This window comes from Poromitra crassiceps (genome assembly GCF_964638095.1).
Source record: "Poromitra crassiceps genome assembly, chromosome: 12".
NCBI lineage: Eukaryota > Metazoa > Chordata > Actinopteri > Beryciformes > Melamphaidae > Poromitra > Poromitra crassiceps.
The window spans coordinates 41,800,124-41,825,433 of NC_139632.1; the positions used below are offsets into that span (position 1 = coordinate 41,800,124).

At 47.0% G+C, this 25,310-nt stretch overlaps 1 protein-coding gene across 2 annotated transcripts in view; it reads right to left on the minus strand.

The window, feature by feature from the left end:
* Positions 1-24,630, minus strand: part of ddah1 (dimethylarginine dimethylaminohydrolase 1) — a 96,203-nt gene extending 71,573 nt beyond the window's left edge. For both annotated transcript variants that reach the window (XM_083647441.1, XM_083647440.1), the window contains exon 1: positions 24,336-24,630. In XM_083647441.1, coding sequence (XP_083503567.1) covers positions 24,336-24,629 — 294 coding nt within the window. In that variant the 5' untranslated portion in view covers position 24,630. The remainder of the gene's footprint in view (positions 1-24,335) is intronic.
* Positions 24,631-25,310: the final 680 nt, after the last annotated feature.

The window sequence follows — 25,310 nt, forward strand, 5'->3', positions numbered from 1 at the left end:
CCAGCTAACTGATATGTGCTGAACCAGCCTGCCAGCTAACTGATATGTGCTGCTGAACCAGCCTGCCAGCTAACTGATATGTGCTGAACCAGCCTGCCAGCTAACTGATATGTGCTGAACCAGCCTGCCAGCTAACTGATATGTGCTGCTGAACCAGCCTGCCAGCTAACTGATATGTGCTGAACCAGCCTGCCAGCTAACTGATATGTGCTGCTGAACCAGCCTGCCAGCTAACTGATATGTGCTGAACCAGCCTGCCAGCTAACTGATATGTGCTGAACCAGCCTGCCAGCTAACTGATATGTGCTGCTGAACCAGCCTGCCAGCTACCTGATATGTGCTGAACCAGCCTGCCAGCTAACTGATATGTGCTGCTGAACCAGCCTGCCAGCTAACTGATATGTGCTGAACCAGCCTGCCAGCTAACTGATATGTGTTGAACCAGCCTGCCAGCTAACTGATATGTGCTGAACCAGTCTGCCAGCTAACTGATATGTGCTGCTGAACCAGCCTGCCAGCTAACTGCTATGTGCTGAACCAGCCTGCCAGCTAACTGATATGTGCTGAACCAGCCTGCCAGCTAACTGATACTGTATGTGGTGCTGAACCAGCCTGCCAGCTAACTGATATGTGCTGAACCAGCCTGCCAGCTAACTGATATGTGCTGCTGAACCAGCCTGCCAGCTAACTGATATGTGCTGAACCAGCCTGCCAGCTAACTGATATGTGCTGAACCAGCCTGCCAGCTAACTGATATGTGCTGAAGCAGCCTGCCAGCTAACTGATATGTGCTGAACCAGCCTGCCAGCTAACTGATATGTGCTGCTGAACCAGCCTGCCAGCTAACTGATATGTGCTGAACCAGCCTGCCAGCTAACTGATATGTGCTGAACCAGCCTGCCAGCTAACTGATATGTGCTGAAGCAGCCTGCCAGCTAACTGATATGTGCTGCTGAACCAGCCTGCCAGCTAACTGATATGTGCTGAAGCAGCCTGCCAGCTAACTGATATGTGCTGAACCAGCCTGCCAGCTAACTGATATGTGCTGAACCAGCCTGCCAGCTAACTGATATGTGCTGAACCAGCCTGCCAGCTAACTGATATGTGCTGAACCAGCCTGCCAGCTAACTGATAGTAGCGAGCATTCCGGCTGATCAGTCAGCCTCCTGACCTCATGGCTCCAGGCCTGTGATCACCTGTCAAGGCTGCTCTCAGTCAGGCCGGGCAGCAAGTGAGAGACTGACTGAGTGTGAGTGAGTTCCCCCCTGCAGCGCTATCATGATTAACTCACTCTCAGAGACACGCTGCAGGCACACGCACACACGCACGCACACGCACACACACACACGCACACGCACACACACACGCACACACACACACACACGCTTGCATAGACACACGCTTCTATGCTCTGCGCTATCAAACACCTGCTAAGTGGATTTGAGGACATGCGTGGAGTGAGGCAATAGCACGTGTACTGACCCAATGTGTGCGCGTGTGTTTGCACATCAGTGTGTGTAAGAGAGACAGAGTGAAAGATTAACTTACTAGCTCTGTGTGTGTGTGTGTGTGTGTGTGTGTGTGTGTGTGTGTGTGTGTGTGTGTGTGTGTGTGCGCGCGCTTGTGTGCGTGTGTGCGCACCATGTCTTTCCTCCGTGGCAACTTTTTTCCAGTTTTGCGGAAGTCTCCCGCTGCTCCGGGCCCCAGCAGATGAGTTCTTATTGTGGGTTTGGAGCCTGAGTTTATGGTAAGAAGCGCTAAGAAGCGGAGACGCTTGTCAATCTGTCAGGGCTGATTTCCCCCCTCGCTCCAAATGCTGACTGACCCCTCTGGGCTGCCAAGGGTTGACGAGGGCCCGAGCTATTTATTTAAGCGTGGAGGGTACTGGAACTTTTCCGAAGCCTCCAGTAATTCAATTTTTTACTTCCTGTAACTACATTTTGTTGCTAAGCAAGATGAGCCAAAACATGCTTGCTGGCTTTAATTGTATTTGTTGCCCGGCAACGTAAATGATTTCAGCCAGTATTGGAGACTGATGGGGCCTTGTTGATTTAGGATACATCTTTAAAAGATGGACGGCTGATTGGCCGGGGCCCTGATCAACAGCCTCGTTATGCAATCATCTGTCGGCTGTATTTATGTAAAGCGTCTCACTTTACTGTGAGTGCATTTTTAATTAATAGAGGTGGGCCCAGTGACCCTCAAATGCTCACCCTTGGCAGCGTTACAGCCATGTCCGACTCCTATCCGATACAGAATAACTGAACACACTGAATAACTGAACACACTGCCAATGATCAGAGACCCGTCAAAATGTGTCTGTCCAGTCCCATAGGAGGGTTGTAATGTGGGGATCCATCGGCTGCAGATGCAGTTATGTAAGCAGCAGCTGTACAATATAACTGCAAAGGCAATATATATTATAATATAATATAAATATAATATAATATAATACAATGATCAAACAATGGTGAGGCAGCCTGCCATAGCTCGATGCAGGGGCAAAGCTTACACATTCTTTCCACACGGAGTGCAAAAAAACATGACAAACGGCGAAACTACTAGCATTCCTTACATGAATGAAGAAGAGAGAAAAAAGAGTCAGAGTTGCACCTCCCCGTGCGCTCTCTCTCGAGAGTCTTTCCCAACAGTGTTGATGTCTCTTTTTCCAAGTGCCGTGCCAACAAAACACTTCAGCTGCAGGCAGCACCTCTGAGGCCTGTGTATCCTCCCAAGTCCCTCCCAAGAACCATCTCTTTACTAAACTATTGGCTGGGAAGACTAAACAAACACAGTTACACAATGGAAAAGGGCCTTATGTAACACCTGCCATGATGCAGCCGTGTCCCAAATCTGACCATTTTCACAGCCCCGAGCTTCATATGCAACCCTCACAGCACCCGCCCCCTCCTCCACCCCTCCACCCCTCCACCCCGCCTCTCAGCACCCGCCCTCCTCCACCCCTCCACCCCGCCTCACAGCACCACCCTCCACCCCTCCACCCCCCCTCCTCCACCCCTCCACCCCTCCTCACAGCACCCCCCCCCACCTCCTCCACCCCGCCTCACAGCACCACCCCCTCCACCCCTCCACCCACCCCTCCACCCCTCCACCCTGCCTCTCAGCACCCCCCCCCCACCTCCTCCACCCCGCCTCACAGCACCCGCCCCCTCCACCCCTCCACCCCGCCTCACAGCACCCCCCCCCACCTCCTCCACCCCGCCTCACAGCACCCCCCCCCCTCCTCCACCCCGCCTCACATGCACACAGAAACACTCATACGCACCAACGAGCTAACTGCGTAACACGCCATGTGCTGTTAACTCTTCGCATCTGAGCAAACATCTCATCTGCAGGGATTAGTGAGTGATCCTGGTCAAACACCTGGGAGCGGGAGGGACGCACCTTTGTGAGTGTACGACGCAGAGCACCTTTGTGAGTGTATGCAGAGATTCAGCAAACGGCTCAGATGGAGAAGAAAGAAAGAAAGAGAAAAGCTTGGATCGAGGCTTCATTACGGTCTTATGTGGTCGGTGTCACACCTCGTCAGGTGACCCAGATTTATCACCAGTTACACTAGAGAATATACACATGCAGTCTCATCTCTAGCCACGTCATTTGTTTTTTTAACGACCTTTGACCTCCCTTTGACCTCTATGTATGAGTTAAACGTATATATATATACATCTGCAACACGTGTTGAAAAGTACCCTATCTACATCTGCATAGCCCGTCGTCCCTGCTTGGCACCAGGGCCTCACCCGAGGCTCGTCCACCCAGGTGGAGCGTGTGCAAAAGAGGACATGTCACATGATCATGGGAGCATCTAAGCCCCCGTTCACACCGTACGCTAGCTCCGTTGGAACTCTTTCGGCTAGCGCCTAGAAAGAGTCCCGTCTCGGTACATAGACTTGCATGCGACTTTCGCTCCCAAGCTAAATGAGGCTAAATGCCTCTTTTCATCCGAAGTCTGTGCTGGTGATATTATTTGTTCTGCGTTAGAGCCCAGCCGTCACAGCGCTCAACAGCGCCACTCTGGTCGAAAGTAGATGGATACAAGACTCATCAACAACCATAGATCCTAGTTTTCACTCTTCACACAGTTTCCCCTCCTTTCCCCCAGACTGCTGATATTACCAGAGCATTCCAGAATCCCTTCTTCGTAGGATTTGCACTAGATCTGGCCATGTTTACATTTCAATGTAGATTGTACACGCCACGGTATGCTACTACTTTCACAATTATTGAAAGTGTATTTTTTTTTATCTCCCTGCTGTTTTGATATACTGTAATATATGTATGCAAATTGGTGTGTAGTTTCAGTCTGTAAATGACTGTGAAGCACTAATAAAAAGCTACATATATGCAGCTGTGTTGAGTGGGATTCATCCTCTGTAGACCCCATACAGCTACATCGGTCTACATAATGACTTTAGGGTTGAAGGTCCTGATGCAGGAGCATCTTGGTGAGGAGACACTGTAGAAGGTCCTGATGCAGGAGCATCTTGGTGAGGAGACACTGTAGAAGGTCCTGATGCAGGAGCATCTTGGTGAGGAGACACTGTAGAAGGTCCTGATGCAGGAGCATCTTGGTGAGGAGACACTGTAGAAGGTCCTGATGCAGGAGCATCTTGGTGAGGAGACACTGTAGAAGGTCCTGATGCAGGAGCATCTTGGTGAGGAGACACTGTAGAAGGTCCTGATGCAGGAGCATCTTGGTGAGGAGACACTGTAGAAGGTAAGGTCCTGATGCAGGAGCATCTTGGTGAGGAGACACTGTAGAAGGTAAGGTCCTGATGCAGGAGCATCTTGGTGAGGAGACACTGTAGAAGGTAAGGTCCTGATGCCTGAGCATCTTGGTGAGGAGACACTGTAGAAGGTAAGGTCCTGATGCAGGAGCATCTTGGTGAGGAGACACTGTAGAAGGTAAGGTCCTGATGCAGGAGCATCTTGGTGAGGAGACACTGTAGAAGGTAAGGTCCTGATGCAGGAGCATCTTGGTGAGGAGACACTGTAGAAGGTAAGGTCCTGATGCAGGAGCATCTTGGTGAGGAGACACTGTAGAAGGTAAGGTCCTGATGCAGGAGCATCTTGGTGAGGAGACACTGTAGAAGGTAAGGTCCTGATGCAGGAGCATCTTGGTGAGGAGACACTGTAGAAGTCTGCAGCTAGGAGAAGAATCAATAGCTGGAACACAATGGAAATGGATGATACTGAGGGGCTGAGGGAACTGAATTACCATGAGAAATTACTGTTGAACACTGTTACTGGCAAAGTAAAGTGCATCCTTTACTGTATTCTCTCCTCTTCTCCTCGACTGAGCAGGCTTGATAGTGTGTGTGTGTGTGTGTGTGTGTGTGTGTGTGTGTGTGTGTGTGTGTGTGTGTGTGTGTGTGTGTGTGTGATTATATTTTATTTTATTATGGATATAAAATACAACAAAATCCAAGGGATAAACATGTAAAAGTGCGGACACTTATTTCCAACATGGTCCCTGGTCTTAGAGAACGGGACATACTGTACAGTAGTAGCACATAACATCAAGTAAACAATACAGATCAATGATGTATACAAATATGGACATAGCCACCGTGATGTCATGTCACGCATTCGTTTCTGGACTCTTATTTTGAAGTCTCGAGTTTCGCATTGTGACCGTCACCATCTTGGATTTTTTGGGAGCCATAAGTGACGACAATGGAGAGCTGCAGCGCCAGCTACTACTGGTCTGTGATCAGCGACCTGTCAATCACTGCACTAGCAACCTGTCAATCACACCCCAAAACATAGTCTGTTTTATTGTCTATTTTACTCTCAATGGGACCATAATTTACTAAATGAAGACCAGACACTGAAGAAGACTTGAAACTGGCGAGTGAGACCAACAACTCATTAGGAAAGTGTTTACTGAGGTAATACATCATGTGAGAAGTCGGCTCATTTTCCCATTGAGAATCAGACTTCTCTTTGTAGCCATCGACTGTGTACAGTAAACGGGTGAGTTATATGAAAATGTACTGTACGAGGAGGTACAGTTGTCAGGAAGGGTACAATTAGCTATGTCTTTTTTTTTCTTTTCTTTTTACTGTGCTGTAAGCATGTTTATTTCTGCTGTAAAATCGGGCATTTTAACATGGGGTGAATGGAGAATGACTCCCTTTTCCAGCCAGCCTCAAGTGGCCATTTGAGGAAAAGCCTTTTATGGTACTTCTGCCTTGGCCTCATTTTCAGGTTAGTGTGTGTAACAGCTGAGAAGAAGAGCGTGTTTCTTTCAGTATGATGGTTGGCGTGAGAACAGACATCACACCACACTGTGACGGCCCAGCGCAGACAGGAAGCACCACACGCATCTCTGCCCCGCCCTGCTCGCTGCCCTGCCCCACCCCACCACATCACACGTACGCACGCATGCACACACACACGCGCACGCACGCACACGCACGCACACACACGCACGCACACACACACACACACACACACACACACACACACATTTAACTGCTTCATTTAAAGTCAGTCTATACCATCGACCTATAGAGCTGGGTATTGGTTCAAATTTCAAGAATCGATTCGATTCCGATTCACAAGGTTGCGAATTGATTAATCCCGATTCGATTCGATTCGATTCCGATTCGATTAATTTCAATATCGATTTGGTTAGTGATACCAAAATGTGTTTTTTGAGCTGTAACCTGAATTACATGACTGTATGTAACACAGGGGTTCCCAACCTTTTTTGCGCCAAGTAGATACATGGGGAAAAAACGTTGCGGACCGGTTGTCAATTTTAATAGTTTTAGTTACACATATATTTACTCACCAGGTGGTGACAAAGGGTCAATAACAGCCTTTTCATCTGTCAATAAAGACACTTTCACAATTATGCACAGTGATTTGATTTCAGCCTATATAATTTCTAAAAGTAGATATTAATGATCAAACATTTCCATTTCCATGTAGCCTACAGTATTTATGTTTTTGTTTCAACTACAAACATAAATAATCGTCAACTTGAAACTATGTTTCAACTACCACACACAGCATATTATTTTAGCCTGTTTATCAAAAAAATAAAATAAAATAAAATAAAGACATTTAAATAAAAAAATCGATCTCTGGACATAATCGATATCAAAGGATTAAAATAAAAATATAAAAATATCATATATCTCAGTGGTCTATACCTTCAGGCTGCCATTGTGGTTTGCCAACTAAATGTCCCCTTGTGAGACGATAAAGACTGATTGATAGCAGCAGCGCACACACACACACACACACACACACACACACACACACACACGTGCGACTGATTGATAGCAGCAACACACACACACACACACACACACACACACGTGCGACTGATTGATAGCAGCAGCACACACACACACACACACACACACACACACACACACGTGCGACTGATTGATAGCAGCAGCACACACACACACACACACACACACACACACACACGTGCGTGCGTGCACAAGTGACACTTAGGTGCAACAGCTGCAGCAGACAAGCACACGGCTCCCCTCCCTAAGGCCCACTGTGCTTCTCCTGACACTCTGACAACATTATGGCACCAGCTCGACACATACTGTAGACTCCCTCTCTGAGCAGCCTGGAAACTACACACCTGCCTCTCACCTCCTGTGTCTCACACTGAATACTGTAGACTCCCTCTCTGAGCAGCCTGGAAACTACACACCTGCCTCTCACCTCCTGTGTCTCACACTGAATACTGTAGCCTCCCTCTCTGAGCAGCCTGGAAACTACACACCTGCCTCTCACCTCCTGTGTCTCACACTGAATACTGTAGACTCCCTCTCTGAGCAGCCTGGAAACTACACACCTGCCTCTCACCTCCTGTGTCTCACACTGAATACTGTAGCCTCCCTCTCTGAGCAGCCTGGAAACTACACACCTGCCTCTCACCTCCTGTGCCTCACACTGAATACTGTAGCCTCCCTCTCTGAGCAGCCTGGAAACTACACACCTGCCTCTCACCTCCTGTGTCTCACACTGAATACTGTAGACTCCCTCTCTGAGCAGCCTGGAAACTACACACCTGCCTCTCACCTCCTGTGTCTCACACTGAATACTGTAGCCTCCCTCTCTGAGCAGCCTGGAAACTACACACCTGCCTCTCACCTCCTGTGTCTCACACTGAATACTGTAGACTCCCTCTCTGAGCAGCCTGGAAACTACACACCTGCCTCTCACCTCCTGTGTCTCACACTGAATACTGTAGACTCCCTCTCTGAGCAGCCTGGAAACTACACACCTGCCTCTCACCTCCTGTGTCTCACACTGAATACTGTAGACTCCCTCTCTGAGCAGCCTGGAAACTACACACCTGCCTCTCACCTCCTGTGCCTCACACTGAATACGGTAGACTCCCTCTCTGAGGGGCCCTTTACACGAGGACAGTTTCTGGAAGAAACAACACAATAGCGTTTCCTTCACACCTTTTCCTTCACACCTTCTCCCTGTTTACATGAGCGCTGTTGAATTTTTAAAACGCCGTAATGTACATGCCAGGTCGCTAGGTGGCAGTGTGATCACCTTATTCTTTGCCCATACAAGGACGCTTCTGCATGACGTCATTTCGTAATCGTCTTTCCTGTTTTAAACACGCAAGTAGAGTACGCCTACCGCAGTCATTTAGACTTGCCAAAAAGCTTTTTTCAAGCTAAAATAAACCCCAAACTGTTTTAAAGTTTTAATATTTGTCGGGTGAGAACGTAACATATATGTGACCAGTTTATCAGAATAACGCGTGTTGGAAATCTTTAACGAGCAGCGAGGACCGGGAGCGCTGAGTGTGCTGACACCGGTCGGACTAGCTATCTGTCAAACCCTACTGTAGTTAGGCTACTGGCAGTGAGAAAACACTCTCGACGTGCTTTTGTAACTAACGTTAAATGCCGACCGGGTACAGCCATCGGCTCCTCGCAGCAGTAACGTTATGAACATGTAACTGAAGTTGGCCGCAGTGTAGCTTAATTCTGAATGTTGCCAGACTTCATTCATACTGACGTTTTATTTTGAAAATGGTTGCCAACTCGCGCACGGCTATGGTGTAATCGCGTGTGTCGCGTGTGCAGGCACGTCAGAGTTTCTGAAATGAGCCGTCTCAAGCGATTACATGGAGCCCTCAGCGGGAAGTGTCACCAAGAATTTCACTCTAGAAGGTGGTTTCAAAATGTGTCGTTTCCTAAGCCCAAATTTGCCGTCGCCGTCTAAAAGGGAGGCACTAAGGATACAATAATTCCCCGTCATCATAGGAAACCGTCCTCGTGTAAAGTGCCCCTGAGCAGCCTGGAAACTACACACCTGCCTCTCACCTCTCATGTCTCATGTTATGTATGTGTATGTATGTATGTATGTATGTATGTATGTATGTATGTATGTATGTATGTATGCATGCATGTATGTACAGTATGTGTGTGTGTGTGTGTGTGTGTGTGTGTGTATATATGTATATATATATATATATATATATATATATATATATATATATATATATATATATATAGTGTAATGGGATTCTATATACATTCTCACAGACTTTGAAAATCAAAATAACAGAATCTTCACACTTGGGGGATTTGCTCCATGATGTTGTGAGGGTAATTTTATTTGCCCGCATCCTGGCTAATCCCACTTACAGCATGTATTAGCATAGAAACAGTGCATTATGAAACACAGGCTAAATCCACAGAGGCTCAAATTGTTAAAAGCTCTCATTACTCACCGCTAAATTCAATTTGCGCCGTGCCCTCTACTTTAACACGATGAAAAAACTATTCCGGGAAGCACATTATTCAGACTGAATAATGAAGCCAATGAAAAATGCTAACTCAGAATGAGGCTGTGGAATCAAACTTTTGCTCAAACGTCTGAAATAGATCACTTTCGCCGAAGAGCCAAAAAGGCAGGCCTATCCAAACTGAGAGCAGAATCATGTCATAAAACAGCCTTGCTGCTACACGGCATGATGGATCGGACACATATTAAAAGCAGGCTCGTGAACGCATTCTCCAAAGACAGATTTTTCATACGAGCGATGAGTTCTAATCAGTTTGTGATTGGTGTACATGTCAACAAATGTGATACAGAGCGCCGCATTCCTGTTCACTTTCAAGTCAGATGTGGATAAATCCACAGACGACTACAAAGAGTTTGCCGGGGAAAGAGAAGAAAAAGAAAGAGAAGATAAGAGTCAATGTTGTGGGCAGGACGCGCAAACACGACAGGAGATAAACGACGTCGGGCTGTCGAGACGAATGGCTCCGTGTTCCCGTCAGAGAGATCGTTTTCAAACAATGTTGGCTTGGCGGTGTGAAGTGAAGTGCGAGATCAGGCAGATGTGAAAACAGTGTTTCACAACGTTTCACGTTGGAAACAGACGCCGCCGAGTATGAGCGAGCCTTGCATTAGCTCCTCCCAGGACGCCATCCAACAAGAATGAGAGTGAAGTCGACACGAGCATCTCTATACGAAGTAGGGTTGTCAAAAGTACCGATAGTATCGAGAAGTATCAATACTGAGAATTTGAATCTGATATAATACTCCTTTGCAACAGGTATCGATAGTATCGATAAGTATCAATACAAATTTTTTTAAACGGATACAATACTCATTTGTAACAGTTTTGATACCAGCCAGTGCTTTCTTTTAATGAAAAATCACAGATTTTTCCCTCCTGATAGGCTGATGGCTAGAGCAGGGCTAATCTGTTGTCTAAATTCAAAGTTTGATCAGACCTAGATTATGGAGAAGTGTGCGTCCGTCCGTCCATCTGTCTAACTTTATTTGTATGCGTCTTGATGTGTCGTCATCCCCCCTTCCCGTCGTATCAAAAATGGTATTGAGTATCGATATTTTCCTGGGTATCGGTATCGAAGTAGAAATTACAGTATCGTGACATCCCTAATACGAAGGAACAAGATCGATGGTTAGATAGAGGAGGAAGGACAGGAGTCCATGCAGATCATGTCATGATATACCACTGTAGGTTGGCCCTGTAGTGTGTGTCTGTGCATGCAGTGCATGTGTGTGTATAGTGTGTGTCTGTGCATGCAGTGCATGTGTGTGTGTGTGTGTAGTGTGTGTCTGTGCGTGCAGTGCATGTGTGTGTGTGTGTGTGTGTGTGTGTAGTGTGTGTCTGTGTGTGCACTAGTGCATGTGTGTGTAGTGTGTCTATGCGTGCAGTGCATGTGTGCGTGTATAGTGTGTGTCTGTGCGTGCAGTGCATGTGTGTGTGTATAGTGTGTGTCTGTGCGTGCAGCAGTACATGTGTGTGTCTCTTCCCCTCATTGACCCAGGGTCAAACCAGAGACATTATTGTTGCTCGTTGTACCTTCAATGACTATGAGGCTGTGAAAGAGCAGAGTCTATTTTAAGCGGTGAGCTTGGAGCGGATGTTGGCTTCATAGCGATGTGGCGTTGGGGCTCTGAGGTCTGCTTCACGATGGCTTCATCTTGACATGTCAATACAAAACCCAGTGGGAGGCGCAGGGGTGAAGAGTTTACAACACACTCGGTGTCTGCTGCTCAGACAGAGTTGACACGGTGCGCCTGACATTACAGTAGCTCTTAGAGGAATGTCTCACAATGGGATAGAGCAGTGGAACACTTTATGGTTGCAGATCCGTAGATGGGCGAGAATCAAGTTTGTTGACCCCACTGCCGATGACCACGTTCAAAACGTACAGTCAAAGATGAATGGGCATAGCAGCAGTGCAGTGCAGGGGGCACCGGTTGCATCAAACGCAAAGCCAGTCCAGTCAACTCTAAAGCTTTAGCAGCAGTGCAACAACAGCATCTGGCCTAGAGAGGAGCTATTAGGAGCTTGTGGTTCTTCAGCGGCAGCAATGAAAGCTGGGAACTTCTCAGCGTAACTCTCAACAGGGCTGACAGACAAGACTGATGGCTGCAGCCTGCGAGAGACACAGACCATTCTGTTCAGCTCTGCGCCTCCCTCAATCAATAAGAGTGGATATTGGCAGTTAATAACTCTCGTGGAGACTCCAAGCAGAAATGACACAAGATCTTCCCCTACTGTCTCAACACTGTGTGTGACAGTGGCGCAGTTGACGCAGTACGCATGCTGATCTGCACACCCCACCACCATTTGCGTACCCCCACTCTTGTGGGGTTATGGGGGGGGGGGGGGGTCTTCTCTCTGTAACTGCGCAATAGCTTCTGATGGAGTGTGCGTCAAAATATGGATCGATGCTTTGATTCGTTTAATTACGTTTCTGAATTCATGAATCCTAGTCTCTCTTGATTGACATATCTTCCAACGTTCTGAACAAAGAATTCCCCATATCCACATGATGCGTCTCAGAGTGTCAAGCTGTGCCTGAACCTCCTCTCCTCTCCTCTCCTCTCTCTTTACCCAGATCATGGATGTGATCGGGACAGCCGACAAAAGACGGAGAAATGAAGAGAAAGCAGGAACGTGTAAATGAACGTGGGACGTGTGTGGAAAAACCTGAAGCCCTAACATAAAACAAAAACCCCCCATCCTGGACAAATGGAGGTTCTTGTCTAGGCTTCCGCGGCGGCCCCCTCTGACCTCAGCGCGACCATGCCTGGCCCTCTTCCTGTGTCGTCCCCTCCTCTCCTCGCTCTCTCTCTCTCTCTCTCTCTCTCTCACATACCGGGCCAGACGTTCACACACCCCCGGTGACCCGGTCATCTCGCGGGCTTGAGAGGAGTTCCTGTTCGCAAAGTGTCGTCCTGCAGCTGTCTAGCAGCCTGCTGTGCTGCGCTCGGGCAGTGGGGTAGGGGGGCGGGGGGGCGGGCGGGTGAACCCCGGGCCAGAAGGGGGCAGGGTGGGGAAGGTCAGTGCGGGTTGTGTGTGTGTGTGTTGTGTGTGTGTGTTGTGTGTGTGTTGTGTGTGTGTGTGTGTTGTGTGTGTGTGTGTGTGTGTGTGTGTGTGTGTGTGTGTGTGTGTGTGTGTTGTGTGTGTGTGTGTGTGTGTCGGGGGGGATTTGGTCCGTTCACGTTGTCTTTACACAACCCTCCCCCTGGCCGCTACACACGAGAGTTAGGGGCTGGCAGGCAGCACGTGTACAGGACGTATACAGGACGTTATTATATTATTCATCCACAAGTTTACTTACAGAAAGCAAGATCTTCCCGACACTTTTCGAAATTTCTTTGCATTCACTTCAGACATACATTCATATCACACAAGAGACAGCAATAATAACCTCTATTTACCTTTCACCCGAACATCAAGTCATCAACACAACATTTCTTATAGAGGCCCCATGCTCTGGAGTGAATTAAGTCTTCAACTCCGATCCATAACTTCTCACTCACTCTTTCAAAAGCATCTTAAAAAGCATCTTATCCATACATGAACCATCCAACCATCAATCAAACTCCCTCTCTGCCCTTGCCATTGTCACGTTCCTTGTTTTTCTTTTGCCTTCTTTTGTGTGCCCTTCTCTGATCTGTGTATATTGTCTCCTTATTCCTCCATCTGCTACGCTCTGCTTTGTACCTTGTCTCCTTATTTATCTGCATAAGTCATTGTGTTAGCCTGGGGATGTCAATAGTCTAATTTTCTGTTAGCCTATTGTAACTTTGTAATTTTTTTGATATGATTATTTTTTATATGATTTTGATTATACGATTATGATTGTTGATAGGGGTGGAACTCCGTACAAGCCCTGTGGGCTTCGTTCCCTCCTTGCACTGTTTTAATGTGTGCTAAAAACAAATAAAAAAAATAAACAAAAAACATGTACAGGACGTATACAGGACGCTTTGTGATGAGAGTGAAAACAGGCGAGGAACAGACAGACGGCCGGACGAATACAAGAGGAAACAGGAGGGGGGGGAAATATCCGACTGTAGTTTGTTTCCCTCATTGATTTCATGCGTATATACTTAAGAGTATATTCCATTATTAAATTGCCTGTTTTTGGGGTACACACATGAAGTGTTATTATTATGCTCCTACTCCGATTATGCGAAAACGGGTTAAAGATGCCTGGCTTTCTCCAATATTAAACGGTTTACTTCGGGAGGTAAATGATCCTCTCACTTTTAGTTTTTACGGACATTCCGGCTCACTGCGACTGGGAACGTTTTGATGCCACCAAAAAACATGGCGGCAAGCAGCATTTAATATTACTATTGTTATCGGAATCATCAGTTCATTCTCCTGCATTTGGAAGTAACTTATATTGGGAACTGAGGCAGGTTGATTCATAGCTACAGGGTAGTCAGTTAGGATATCAGGTTATCAAACATGCATGTAAACAGACTAAACGGAGCCGGTTTACTCTGTGCATGTAAAAATAGCCACTGCAATACCCAATAGAGAGGCAAAGTGACCGCCTACTTCCTGCTTCAGCACTGTACCAGAGATTTTCATCCGCCATTTATTTTCCCATAGACATTTCGTAAAATGCTTATAGAAATAGTTGTACTTGTTCAAACCAAACGGTTCGGCTATATTTAGAAACAGGAGAGAGCACATAACATTTCACTCGGACCAACAACAAAAAAAAAATCGTATTTGAAGAAAATATTTTTTCGATGTCGTTTTTCGTTTGTTGGTCTGAGTGAAATGTTCTATATGGTCTCTCTCCCGATTCTAAATATAGCTGGACCGTTTGGTTTGACGAAGTGAAATTATTTTGATAAGCATTTTACGAAATGTCTCTGGGAAAATAAATGGCGGATGAAAAAAATCTCTGGTACAGCGCCGAAGCAGGAAGTACTAGTAGGCGGTCACTTTGCCTCTCTATGAAGAAGAAGGATGAGAGATGAGAGAACGAGCCAGACGAGGAGTCAGACAGACAAACAAGCGAGAGGAAGGGCTGGTTCAATGTGACAGGAATGTGACAGACAGTTGGGGAAGGCACGCTGACCCCGTCCCACATGCATACTGTCAGGCTCCAGCTCTCCTCCTCCACTTCCCCCTTCACACGCGGATGTCAAGCCCCCCCTCCCCCCCACCCTCCCACCCCCCACACACGCCCACCCCCCCGCCCTGACGGAAAGCAGGTCGGTTCCGTGAAGGAAGTCACATAAGACCCGGGGAGGAGGAGGAGGAGGACGGACCCCGTCTAGTCAAAACAAGCCTTCTGTGCTGTCTGGTGTTACTCTGGGGCCGAGGCACGGCCGGAAAGGGGCCCGCGCACGGACACATAAACTCAGAGGACTGGGCCTAAATATTACGTCTGTAAAAAACGTGACCTAAATATTGTGTCTCTGGAGCTTTGTGGAACTTTCCATCCTGTTTCCCAGACTTACAGTAAAGTGCCACCTTAAAGGCTTCTACCCCTGTTATGACAGATTTTACTACTTTTTTTTACAACTATTATTTTCCACAGACACAGTGAGCATAACTCACTCGGTAACTAACTACTGCTTTTACAGTAGTGCACCATTATAAGACTCTCATTGTTAAGACCGGTACTTCAAAATAGGTTCACACTTTATCATTCTGTCATCATCGCATTTGAACAGTAATTGATCAAAGTCAGGATTAGACGGATTTTAACCGACGCTTATTCAATCAAGGCTAGATCGAGCATCTCTCCTGCGTTAGCTTGTTCTGATTCTGAACTTTAGTCTTATGTCTCCAGTCAAAATGGTGGCAGAAGACGGAAAAGGTGAGGCTGCCACATCGGAAGGATATCGTTTTAATTTTCTAGCAGGCTCACCATCACCTCAACATGATTCCACAAATATCCAACGTATAACATTAGCGTGCCATGAAATATGATGTTCAGTAACAGAAGCAATCAAACAGCTAACTGGTGGAACCAATACTGGTGTCTGGTGGTAAATTCATCCACACGCATAGACAAACCAAATAAATAGGAAGACTGGGCTTAGATCAGCACTTCTGTTCTGAAAGACTTATTATGCATACTGTACTGTACTGTACTGCACTGTACTGTACTGTACTGTACTGTACTGTACTGTACTGTACGGACCTAAGGCCTTGGCCACACTGATCCGTGGTGGCTGTCCGTGTGCGTTCATTTCTCTGTTCACTTCCATTCATTTTCAATGACAGCTGTCCGACTGTCCGTGGAGCACTCAGAAGCGTACGTATCCAGAAAATTTGCATACGTTTTGATGGACAGAAAGTTGAAGAGGGATGAACTTTTTCTGGATGGACGTATCGGATGGTCGGATGGTCGGATAGTCAATGTCCGTTTAGCCAATCAGAGTCGAGGTCTCGAGAGGAGGCGTTCCGAGATTTGTTTCAACTTTTCAAAGAAGATGGTGGCCGAGGCGGTGAAGGAGGCTATAATTAATGCTGTGTACACCATCCCGCTGTTGTACAATGTGATAGTCAGTGTCACTGTCTGATTTCACCATCTAATCTGGTCATTCGGTGGCATTTTATTGCCACATAAGTAACGTAGCGCACAGAGCTAACAGCTAGCTGACGCCAGCTTTCTTCTTCTCTCGGTTTATAGGCGGGTCGCTGACACATTCAAGGTGCTTACCGCCACCTGCTGTACAAGTAGGTTACTTGTACATGCAACGGACATAAATCTATCCGTCTATCCATTCTGTCCATTTTCTGACGGATCAGTGTGGCCAAGGCCTAAGTCAAACTAACCATAAGTCTGCTGAGCCAAGACTATCCCAACGGTCTAACTCTCTATTCCACCTGACCTCTCAGATAGAGCAGCACATTGCAATGGCAAATTGGGAGGTTATCTGTGTTTAGGTCAAAGAAAGGTAAGGACCTCTGAGAGGAAGACTCCTTTTGTGCTTTATCCAAAGCTATTGAGGACCTCTACATGGAGCTCAACTCAATGGATTTTAAAGTTCAATAATTGGCCTATGGTGGTTTTAATAGTTGGCCTTAATTTGTCTGCTGGAAGTTCTGCCTTCCATGTAACTATGAATTGTCTTATGTGGGCCAGGGTCACAGTAGCAACAGCAGGCAGAGCAGCGCTGCATGTCCTCCAGGGAGGATCTGCTGGGAGATGGCCTCCCTGCAGCATGTCCTGGGTCTACCTCCCAGTCTGGTGTGTCTGCAGCATGTCCTGGGTCTACCTCCCAGTCTGGTGTGACTGTCTGCAGCATGTCCTGGGTCTACCTCCCAGTCTGGTGTGACTGTCTGCAGCATGTCCTGGGTCTACCTCCCAGTCTGGTGTGACTGTCTGCAGCATGTCCTGGGTCTACCTCCCAGTCTGGTGTGACTGTCTGCAGCATGTCCTGGGTCTACCTCCCAGTCTGGTGTGACTGTCTGCAGCATGTCCTGGGTCTACCTCCCAGTCTGGTGTGACTGCAGCATGTCCTGGGTCTACCTCCCAGTCTGGTGTGACTGTCTGCAGCATGTCCTGGGTCTACCTCCCAGTCTGGTGTGACTGCAGCATGTCCTGGGTCTACCTCCCAGTGTGGTGTGTCTGCAGCATGTCCTGGGTCTACCTCCCAGTCTGGTGTGTCTGCAGCATGTCCTGGGTCTACCTCCCAGTCTGGTGTGACTGCAGCATGTCCTGGGTCTACCTCCCAGTCTGGTGTGACTGCAGCATGTCCTGGGTCTACCTCCCAGTCTGGTGTGACTGTCTGCAGCATGTCCTGGGTCTACCTCCCAGTCTGGTGTGACTGTCTGCAGCATGTCCTGGGTCTACCTCCCAGTCTGGTGTGACTGTCTGCAGCATGTCCTGGGTCTACCTCCCAGTCTGGTGTGACTGCAGCATGTCCTGGGTCTACCTCCCAGTCTGGTGTGTCTGCAGCATGTCCTGGGTCTACCTCCCAGTCTGGTGTGACTGGAACCACTTTAGCTGGCTCCTCTGGATGCGGAGGAGCAGCAGAGAGCTCTTCACCCTGTCGCGGACAGTGAGCCCAGCCATTCTGCAGAGAAAACTGATGGGACTTTGCCAAAGGGGTTTTCTAAGTGTATAAATATTTAATACTATGCTAGAGTCCATCAAAATAGATCAATAAAAGTGTAGCGGTAGATTCCCTGCCTACCAACCCCCGGGGGGTCGCGGGTTCGCGCCCCCGTGTTACCTCTGGCTTGGTCGGGCGTCCATACGGGCACGATTGGCTGTGTCTGCGTGTGGGAAGCCGGATTACGGGTATGTCTGCGTGCTGCACTAGCGCCTCCTCTGGTCGGTCGGGGCACCTGTTCGGGGCGGAAGGGAACTGGTGGGAATAGCGTGATCCTCCCACGCGCTACGTCCTGCCGGTGAAGCTCCCCACTGTCAGGTGAAAAGAAGCGGCTGGCAACTGTGCATGTGTCGGAGGAAGCATGGCGCTAGTCTACGGCTCTCCCCAGGTCGGGAGAGGATGGAGCAGCGACCGGGGCAGCAGGGGGGAAAATTGGCCGAGTATAATTGGGGAAATCAGGAGGGGGAAAGATCAATAAAGCCTCAGCAAAGGAAATCCATGGATGAAGGACTGCTGCTCAATACAACAGCTTGAAAATGAGAAACAGCCATGCAACTCAGACACTTGTGAGTAGTGAATGGTATGCCACACTAACAATGAAACCCATTGTAAATCCATCAACACCAGATCTGCACTTCCTTCCTTCCTGCAAATCTGAATATTTAAGCACCAAAAAAAAGAGTTCTGCACATTAATAGGCTGCTTGATTCATTGATTCAAATTGTAGCTATACTAGTTATACAGTGAATGTTACTGTAGCCTGTCTGCACTGGGAGCAAAGTTTCATGATATCCACGAATTATGAAAGCCGCCAAAACTCTTCTCTGCAATTACACATTTTCTTCAGATGTAACAAATTAGTCAACTTGAATTCATTGATTTTATTTTATTTTTCTTCATGCGGAATTGTTGGGTTCTGAAAATACTGAAAACCTAGGAAAACACGTACGTACATACATTCATGCATAAATGACATCACTGGCATCAACTTTAACTCAAATCAACTCTCAATAATTGTCAAACTAAATGAATGACTGCAAAACTGTTTACAGTTTTCGGATGTGTGTGCGGTCACGTGTTAAATTAATCAGTGTTGTTTTTCTGTGAACTTCTCCTTTAAGGTCAGGAGAGGGGACAGGGAAACGAAAAGCCTATTCAGCACTAAAGGCCAACTTCAGTGTGATTGTCAACTGAGGCATGCTATCAAAACCCCGTGCACAAAGACACATCTCCACTGCCATTCACAATACATGTTTCATTTACAAACCGTTGGGCAGAATTTCAATACCTTACGCCAGGGGTTTTCAAAGTGTGAGACTGTGGGCCTCCCCCCCCCAGACAAAGCTTGGAAAAAGGAGCCCCCCCTCGCTCAATTCCTGGATGCCTATGGGATCATGATGATGTTATGTGATCCCATAGACACTCAACATTTGAGCCAAGATAGCCTGATGTTGCTGTTTGACATCCTTCTACACCAAATACATATAATACATATAATTATACATATAATACAACAAAGGTCTGTCTGAACTCTGAAGGCATTGATTTGTTCTGACTCTGGGAAAGTGGGGGAAAACTGTCAAACTCCCCCAAATGACTGTATCTCTGAACTATCTCTTTAACCAAATCACACACATTTAGGCTATCCTATGAGATCTCCTTTTAATAACTAATATTTTCCACCTCCATTCACTTAGCCTCCCCTGAAACTGTTTGGAGCCCCTTGAAAGCCTCTGCCTTATACGCCACTTGCAGATAAGGAAATATTAATAAAGAAGTCCGTTGTAATATGAAGTAATAGGAGTCATTTTTAGTATCAGCCTAAAATCTCAGAGTACATCAAACGGCACAACGAGGCTACTGCATTAGAAATGTGTTGGACAGAAATTCAAAGTTCTAACCAAACTTATTGTCATTGCATAACCAAACTGTTGGTCAGTGCCCGAGTTATGTATTACATTGCCTAAATCACCAGCATCCCCCCGGCCACTCCCCCACGCTCTACAACCTTCCTATCCCTCGCTATGGCCGCTTTCCCTTAGCCCCACCCCCTTCCCTGACCTTTGACCACCAAAATCAAATCAGTTCATCCTTGAGTCCAAGTGGATATTTAAGCCAAAAAAAAAAAAAAAATACCTCAAGGCGTTCCTGAGATATCGCGTTAACCAGCATGGAACGGGCGGTCGTCAGGTCACAGTGACCTTGAACGTTGACCTTTAACCACCAAAATCGAATCAGTTCATCCTTGAGTCCAATTTGAAGAAATTCCACCAAGGCATTCGACCCTGACAGTCAATAACTTATTAATACTTCAAAGTCCAAAGTTTCACTGGCAGCACACATACCAGACTCGTATAACTAACTTGTTTTTAATGTTTTATTCCAAATTCAACATTAGAGCATGTACCCCACTGCCTCTAACCTTAATCAAGTCTGTGTGACTCTAAAGTGACTGACACAATTAGTCTGGCAAGTTGAGCAGGAGAGCGGGGGCGCAGTGACAAGCCCCTCGTGCATCACTGAAAGTGACTGAAGTGAAGCCAGCATCTAGGGAAGCAGCTAGTCACAGATCCGGGTGAAAGGAGCCTCTCGGAGGGGCGCACGTCGCTCAACAAACTGTGTTCATACACACACCACCCGCCACCCGGGTCCCCTCTGGAGAACACAGAGTTCCAGGGCATGTCTGAAAGGGGCTTGAGAGAGCTGGAAGTACAGGAATCGAGGCAGAAAAACAGCACTGAACTCTGACCAGTAGATAAAAAAGCCATTTCTTGGTTGTAGTTCATCATTAATCTTTTAGGTGGGGGGGGGGGGGGGGGGTTAGGAGGGCGGGGGGATGAACAGTGTTTATACTCTGACCCAGATTGATTAAAACGACTAAAAGGACATTGAGAGTGCTGGCCTTTCTTCTTCAGACACATCTAATTAAAGTCGTCCTCTCCAGAATCAATCTTGCTCGTCCTGTCTCTGTGTAATAGACTACTTGCACAACTCCACTACTTCCTGAAATGAGTAGGGCATCTTGGTTTCCTGTCCTACACTATTGGATGAACTGATTAATGTCAGGTGTGCCTGACTGCTGCAGTCACAACAACAGTGATCAGGCACACCTGACATTAATCAGTTCATCCAATAGTGTAGGACAGGAAACCAAGATGCCCTACTCATTTCAGGAAGTAGTGGAGTTGTGCAAGTAGTCTATTGCGAGCTAATAACACAGCATTAGCATGCAGTGTTGTTGTTGTGCTGTAGCCTCGACTTGGAGCGTCCAGACTCATAAAAGCAATCCGGATAGAATCATTAATAGGTCATTAAAGTTCAGAAATTGGATTTGGCCTCCTAGTCTGAACATGGACCTAAGAGTTGCCAGGTTGCCATTGGCAACCATTTTGAGAAATTGTCAACCCCAGTTTTTGGCCTTTGGTTTCCGTCAGTGGCAACCACTGTTGAACATACTGGTGGAAAGAATAGCTGTGCAGTGATGTGTGACGTCCCTGTGTGACCGCCTCAGCATCACAAAGTGGGCCGTGAATCTGCCCTAATGACCTAATGAAAGAATGTGTCTGCGTTAGGTCACGCGCTCTTTAACACTTCCTGAAAGATTCCGTGCGATCACACGTCAAACTGCAGCACAGGAAGCCGGTGGATCCACGAGGAACGGGCTGGATGGAGACCAGCGGTTGGCGCGATGCCAAGTATGCTCAAACACACACTCAACTCACTCAGTCCCAAAGCCCCTTTTCTCTTCTATGTCATGGTGGATATAGACCCTTTTACGGCGGACGTCACAGGGGTAGTTGCGCATGCACCGCGGTATCCAAAACTCCACGGAACTCAAGCCCGAAACGAGAGAGATCCCCGGAATACGGGAAAAAGACGTCTTGTGGCGTATGCGTATAGACGCTGGACATTCCCACTAGGAATATGAGGATGTCCGGCACTGCAACTTTGGCGATGTTTGGATCCTAGACCCATCCTGACAGTGAGTACGGGTCAGGAAACCTCACCCCATTGAAAGAGTTGGCTTATTTGTGTAAGGTAACCTGTCTGTTGGCGTCGGCATCTTCCATATTTCTATGACAGCTGAACCGCTCGTTGTAACTTTTTGCAGCGAGTTCGGCTCCGCCCACCAAATACATCATGGCTGTTTACAAACAGTAAAAGGGTCTATTGATAAGGCCTCTGGAAGACCTAGAAGACACAACAAGCCGATGACAGATACAAGCCCTGCTCACAGGGCTTGTATCTGCTGTGACATAACATTAGAAAACAATATCTCTGCTGATGCTTTTCATGGCATGATGCAATATGATACATTCAACATCAGGGAAGCGCAGCGCAGTGATCTGACCGGTCACACGTGTTACAGGCTGAAACACGAGTGACATGCTTATTTGCTGCTAAGCCAGTTCTTGTGGTGACAGCGAGCTAGTTATCAAAGTTTGAAGGAAACCTTTCAGACGGTACCCGCCTTTGGTCATCATAAAAGCCATAGCATCCATCAGGGACAGGGTGTTCCTGCCCTGTGGTGATGCTGACAGTATCTGGCTACATCTTGCATACTTACGGTGCAAACGTTAGGATGATGAGAAGAGAGGAAAATGATGAAAAATGCCCTCCTCTCTCCATGCAAGTAGACACGCATTAATAATAAGAGTTCAACAATGTGCATGAGGGTGATGAGAAGCACTCAGACATTACCATCCCTATTCATTTCATCCATGCTCAAACTACCCCATAACCTCAGCAGTAGAACAAAGCATTTATGATTATTATTTATGATTCTCCACAATGCATCCTGCTGGACAGGGCATTTCAAATCAAACGAAGACAATCGACCTTTGTTTCACTGAAAAGTACAACAAGTTTTGATTAAAACGATCCAATACCACTGTGTTGCTGCATAGCTTGCAACTTTAAGATGAGAGAATAAAATGTCATGTGCATTTTCCAAATCAACTCGGTACATTTTCTTGTTTTTGCAAATATATTGCTCATGGACTTTGCCATTTTTAAATGTCATAACAGTTGTCAGACATTTCCCACAAGCACAAGAATTTGGGTCCAAACCAAACCAAATCACTGGTAATGCTTTATGAAATATCAAAACAATTCAGATCTGAGAAAAGGCTTCAGTAGCGTCATGATAGGTCCATATTTGCATGCAAATGTACGGTATATTGTGTCACCATAAATTAAAAGTGTGAAGGTAGCGGCACACAGCTTTGCAATCAATATCTTTACCACTGGGGTGGCTGGGGACCATTAGCACCAATGAGCCGAGCAAAGTGACTGATGTGAAATGACAGGCTTTCACAGAAGCCGTCCTACCATCTCTCTCATCGTCACTCACGCACGCGCGCACACGCACGCATGCACGCGCGCACACGCACGCACGCGCACGCACGCACACGCACACGCACACACACACACACACACACACACACACACACACACACACACAGTGCAGCTACCCTCACTAGGCAACCACAACTGAGTTCACACATACCATTGTTTTGTTTTCAAAATCATCTTGATTCGGCCTGATCTGGATGGTTTACGAGGGTATTCATAAAGTGTCAAATAAAATAAATAAATAAATTACGTGATTTATTGGCAAACAAGTAGATCTTGCCATGCATATTCATAATCATCCAATTTCTGTGTGATTGGGTGCTGATCTACTTCACAAAACAACAACATCCCATTAAATCCTATGACAACCAGCAGCATTCAGTATGAAGTGACAGTTGACAGGCTACAATACCAAGGTACATTTGCTGCGAAATAGGAAACCTCCTGCACGGACACAATATGATGCAGCATAAGTCCAGGACACAAAGTAAATCCATCTAATGACTACTGGTCGTCTTTCATAGGGCGTTGCCTGACGCCTAATCACCATATCCCTTTCATACAGTGACATTGTGATCTCGGTATGGCACGTGTGACATTTTCAGCCTGTCAGGCATGATGCAGACGCAGTGGAGGGAATGGAAAACCCACCTAAAACTCTCTTTTATTTGCAGAATAGAAATTACTTCTCTTTTTAGGACTGACATGGATGCTGATTGATAGGCTAATACCCTGGCTTTGTATGCATTAGTGTTAGAAAAGTAATGAGATGACAAAATCAATGATTCTCTGAGCGCACAATTGATTTCTGTTTATAACATTGATCATAATGATCCCGAGTGGAGGTCAGAGGATATAGTTTTATTAACCACTAAAAGCATCCGCGCAGTTTGTTTACCACCAAGCCGAAATGAGTAAAAGACGGGCAGCAAACCAAATTTGGGGGACTTAACTAGCCTACTTACCAAATCAAACTTATTATTGTCATTATTATTGTTGTTGTTGTTATTATTACCACCGGTGTAGCAGCTATTGAGTCATGCTGTCAAACATTATAGGCTATGTTGTTGACACATTCCCCCTACCTCTCTCCTCCTGCTCTCCGCCCCGGGTCTGGTGATGAGCGCGGTGTCACCGCAGACCACGGCCGCGTCCTCCACGAACACGCAGTCCGGGAGCGCGTCGTCCGCGGGGAGCTCCAGCACCACCAGCCCGAGCCTCCTCCTCAGCACCTCCACGTACGCCTCATGCTCCCGCTGCGCCGCCGACAAGTCCACCTCCGCCGCGGTGATCCTCAGCGCCTCGGCGGCCAGGGACGCGGGGATGCCCCGCACGACGGCGTGGGTGAAATGACCGAAACCTGCCATTAAGCCAGCCATGTTTTCCTCCCCGGCGTAGTTGGCAACCTCAAATCTGGAAAATAGCCTTTTAAAAAAGAAAGGGGGGAGGGAGGTTAGAGAGAGAGAGAGAGGGGGAGAGAGAGAGAGAGAAAACCCAGCGAATGAATGAGAGGAAATACTATCACTTAACCCGACACTGGCTGGCTTGTTTGTTTGTTTGTTTTCCACTTACGGTACTTTGTTGGGGGTTGTTATTCTTTATTTACAGTAGTAGCCTTTACTAGTGTCTAGACTAGCCCCGCTCTGCTGGTCTCCAGCGACAGCGCTCCTCCGGTGACGCGCACCGACCACGTGCACGAGTATACCAGTGTGTCAGCAGTGAAGCGCTCAGCCCAACGAGCGACAGTCAGTGAGTAAACTATAGCTACTGTATACTATAAACTAGCTACTGTATACTATAGCATTTGATACACTGTATCACAAGCGAGTCCGAAAGTCTCTTACTTTCTTTCAGAGTTTAACAAGTTATAGTAAGTTGTCTCTCCACCCCCCCCCCCCCCCCCCCCAATAAATAAATACATCACTAGAATAATATTCCAATATGGCTCCTATAATATCCCTAGCCTAGTAATAAACTTTGTAGGCTAGTGAGTTTAGAGTGACTTTATCACACGTGGTATTTTCTATTGTACCACTATCCCTAGACACTTTTTTGCTGTG